Raw genomic sequence first — 4,137 nt, 5'->3', positions numbered from 1 at the left:
GGGGGGGGGGGGGGGGGGGGGGGGGGGGGGGGGGGGGGGGAGAGAAATGTCAAGACATGGACAAACAACAGGGGACTACTGCCTGACATGGAGTTACCCTATTTCTCTATTGGACTAAAAATAGTCTAATTAAGAAATCAGGAAGCATCTCAGTATGGTACTAATTGTCCTGGACAACACGAGAACAACCAGCCTGAAGGACCCCTTGAAACTACAGTACTTTAAATACCAGATCAAGATACGCAAGACACTGGATGACAATTTATTAGGTGTACCACAGTGGCAAAAAACACTACACAGTACTGCGGTGGGTTTTTTAATAAAATACAACAGCATATGACCCATGATTCCATTAATCAATTATGAATAGGAAACAATTAAAGCAGTATGATGATAATTTTTCCATACTCACAAATTAGCTTCCAAACCAAGACAGTCATGTTTGAGAGTGAAGCTTGAGAGCCCACTGCACATTTCATGTAGTCGCCTTTTTTACCTTTTTTTAAAAAAAAAAAATAAATCTACAACTGTGTGTCTGCTTATTTTTATTAAAAGCATACTCACATACTAAATTCCAACACAGCACTTAACATGCCCACTTTGGTCTGGTCATGGTACAGAGACAACTTCAAACCTGGAAAAGCCTTTATTTGCTCAGTTTAAACACCCCCAAGTCCTGACAAGCAATCAAGAAAAGACAACTAAGTGTCCTTCCAATGTCTACTATTATAGTCTCCAGAAAAATTAGTTTTACTGCAGCTCTTACACTTCAATAACTCCTTTCTGTCTGAGTCAGCACAAACAACTAAGTAGTATTATCACCATGTCAAACAACCTTCTACCTCCACCTTACATAAACTGAAAATGTTTTGGGAAGTTGCTAATTTTTACTTTCCTTTTCACTCTTCACAACATTAACTGCTTTGCACTGACATTTTACATCAATTTAAAAAGGATGTTTCATACTTTATCACATCCAGTTTCCTGCAATTTCTCAACTAGAATGTCTTTCAGTACTGGAGTCACCATAGCTAGAGTTCTGAGCACTCCATCTGCAATTTTTAACAGAGAATTCTTCATAATTTTCTCAAATTATATTTTCCAAAACTTCAGCTGCATTGCACATACTCTTGTTCAGCAAAAAGATATAAAGAGAAAGCCTTCATTCTGTTTGTGTTAGTCATTTATTCAGCATACATCCACCATCCCCTTGAAATGAGTAGGAACTCGTTTTCTGCATCAAATTTAACCCAAATCGATTGGGGTTTTTTCCCCCCATCTCTGAGAACTAGACCTTAAAAACAAATACCTGCATCCACCGTACTGACCACTGAGTTATGAAGGCTAAGAAGGAACCAGAAGAGGTGTGTTTAAAACAAGAGAAACCATCTAAAAGTCTACTAAAGGCACTTTAACCTTTACACCTACTTTACTAACAAAAGGTGCAGTTGCTTTAGACAGCATCATACATACTTATGAAACAGCACTAATTATAATGCTACATACTTTTGCCTTTAAAACACTGCAGTAAAACAATATTGTCAAAAACTACAGAAAAGTGTTTTGAGAACAACATTTGTATCAACACATGAAATCTAGCAAAGATTCATTGCTTCAGCCTAACAAGGTAGTTATAGCTTGAGCCTTTTGGCATCACCACTGCCACTTGCTCTAGTTACCAGGAGCCTAAGTCCTTTGCAAAACCAAGAGCTAGCTTCCCAAGAGAACTCAGATGGAAAATTTGGAAGGGGTATGTGGGGGTGTTTAACTGTTTGAATCTAACAGACATATAATGATATTAATTCTAATACCTAGTAATAAAGCTGATCCATACCACACCACTGCTAACAGAATATTATATAGCCATTCTGATTAAGCTTGTTATGTTCATTATATTCATTAACTTATTAACAATGCTTTGTGACAGAACCTAAAACTCTCACATGAGCCTCTTAAGGCAACTTGTAAATGGTATTACACCAGCACTGAATAACAGGAACTGCCTGACAAGCCTAAGACCCTCAGTAAGACTGGGTTTCAGAAAACAAAAGAAGAAAAAAAAGCCTTATGCAAAGGTACTAGGAAGAAAAAAAAAAAGTTTGTTTCCCCTGACCCCCAAGGAGGAAGATTATTAAGGAGGGGATTTATAAAATGTTAAGTATTAATAATAGATTGAAATATGACTAATATATCATCAATAACAAACAGTTACTTATTATTGTTACTAAGTCAAAGGAAAACCCGACTGTCAAGAAGTAATTCCTAAACAGAAAGCAACTTTTTCATTCATAAACTATGACTGTGGTCAGCTGGGAGTACCGGAGTGCCACTTGAACAGTGACCGTCCCACCATCACCACAGGCACACGTCTGCTCCCCACACATGCACACTGTTAACCCAGCTGCTTCCCGACAGTCGGAGGAGTTGTAAGAGTATCTTTCCCCCGGCTCCCTCACTTCCCTACTACCTCAACCATGCCGTTATGTCACCTGTTATTTTATTCTCCTCTAAGCTTTTTTGGGTCCTCCCGACTGACTAGCTCTGGTGTTGGCTTTGAAGACTGTTCCAAGATGCAGCAGATTTACACCACCCTGACTCTTATCAGTACTAGTCCTAGGCATCCATATTTAAGAGACCACATCAAAGCTGTAGAAAACTTTTTATTTCAGTCTCAAAAGTAAGAAAGCCAATTTGCACCACACTCAACAGTTAAAATTCATGCTCCCCCTGCCCCCAAGCCCTTATGGGCTATGCATTTGTTTCTGCAAGCTACAGAAGGAAAAAAAAAAAAAAGCGATCTATAGGGACTCCGCACATTATGAGAAAGCTTTTAATATGCTAGACTGAACCAAGCACCATGCAATTTTTCTCCTTTCCAGTACATACATGGTTTTTGTGTTACCTCCACAATTTGTTCAGGAGCCTATTTCTATAATTTTTTTTAAGAAGTCTCTATCCATCACCAACCCTGCGGAAAAATGATCTGTCAGACCACAACTTTGAAGGAGCTCTCAGCAAGGACCACTCATATTTTAGTCAACCAGCTCTGTCCTCATTTTCAAAAGTCAATATTTAGAAGGCAATGTTTTATCTTTAACTACCAATTCCAGGATTTTACTAAAACTTTTTCCAGACTGCAAAGAAAATTTAAGTACCATCTATATGTTTCTATTTTAAATAGTAACAGTATCTGCATATACTTGTTAAACCGCATCTTAAGTCTTCATCAAGAAATGCACATAAGCAATTAAAGTTTACTAGTACATTTGTGCATAAACTAATCTAAGCAATACACAGACATAAAAATGACAAAGATAAAATATTTTACCCCCAACATCCAAAGCAGTGTGTTGTAGTACTGTGAAATTTCATAACTACAAAGTATACAGGACTAGTCCTGTGCTCAATGACCTAGGAAGTGAATTACACTTTCTATATTACAACATCGGCTGCCATCAACTATGAGAGATCAACACTGCACTGTTCCCCCACACACGGAGTAAAACTCAAATATGGCTGTTCTGATGATGGCCCATGCCAGTGTCTATTCAAGTCATACAATTAACAAAGCCTACCCAATTCTGTGACTACCTGAATTCATGCAATTCTTCTTTAAGACCCAGTGGTGGTCCAATGGCATGAAGAGCAAGTTAACGACAAGTCAAGCACCCTGCAACAAGGGGAGGACAGCGATCCTCTGCAGCAGAAGTTGCTCGCACTGCAACTTCACTCGTGACCCTGCCAGAAGCCTAATGCATTCCAGCAAGGAAGATCGTGGGGTTTAGTTCTTGTTTTTTTCAGATTAGCTGGCAAAACCCAACTACAGGATTAAACCGCCCTGTTCGAAGGCACCGGGTACTGGCCACACCGTCTCCAACCCCAACTGAACTGACCCAGCGAATCACCGTCCCCACCAGCAGTGTGCTGCTCTCAGACATCTCACATCGCTTTACTCACGACATGACAGAAAACATTAAGCCACCTAACGAGCCCCAGGCATCAGCCAAGACAAAAAAAAACAAAACAAAACAAAACAAAACAAAAACCCACAACACAAAACCCCCTTAACCGGCTTACAGCGGGTAAGCAGCTATTCAGAGACGGGAACGGCGCGCCAGCGGCTGGCAAGGGCGGGGG

At 39.8% G+C, this 4,137-nt stretch overlaps 1 protein-coding gene across 3 annotated transcripts in view; it reads right to left on the bottom strand.

Moving 5' to 3' along the window:
• BMP2K (BMP2 inducible kinase) overlaps nt 1–3,655 on the bottom strand; it is a 64,887-nt gene extending 61,232 nt beyond the window's left edge. For all 3 annotated transcript variants that reach the window (XR_003398309.1, XM_026847768.1, XM_026847767.1), the window contains exon 1: nt 3,592–3,655. Coding sequence is in view for 2 of the 3 variants with exons in the window: in XM_026847768.1 (XP_026703569.1) it covers nt 3,592–3,640 (49 nt within the window). In the remaining variant the exon portion in view is untranslated. The remainder of the gene's footprint in view (nt 1–3,591) is intronic.
• Between the last annotated feature and the right edge of the window lie 482 nt (nt 3,656–4,137).

Source organism: Athene cunicularia, assembly GCF_003259725.1.
Source record: "Athene cunicularia isolate RWA chromosome 4 unlocalized genomic scaffold, athCun1 chr4_part2, whole genome shotgun sequence".
Classification (NCBI taxonomy): Eukaryota; Metazoa; Chordata; class Aves; order Strigiformes; family Strigidae; genus Athene; species Athene cunicularia.
This window is presented reverse-complemented; position numbering and strand designations above follow the sequence as displayed.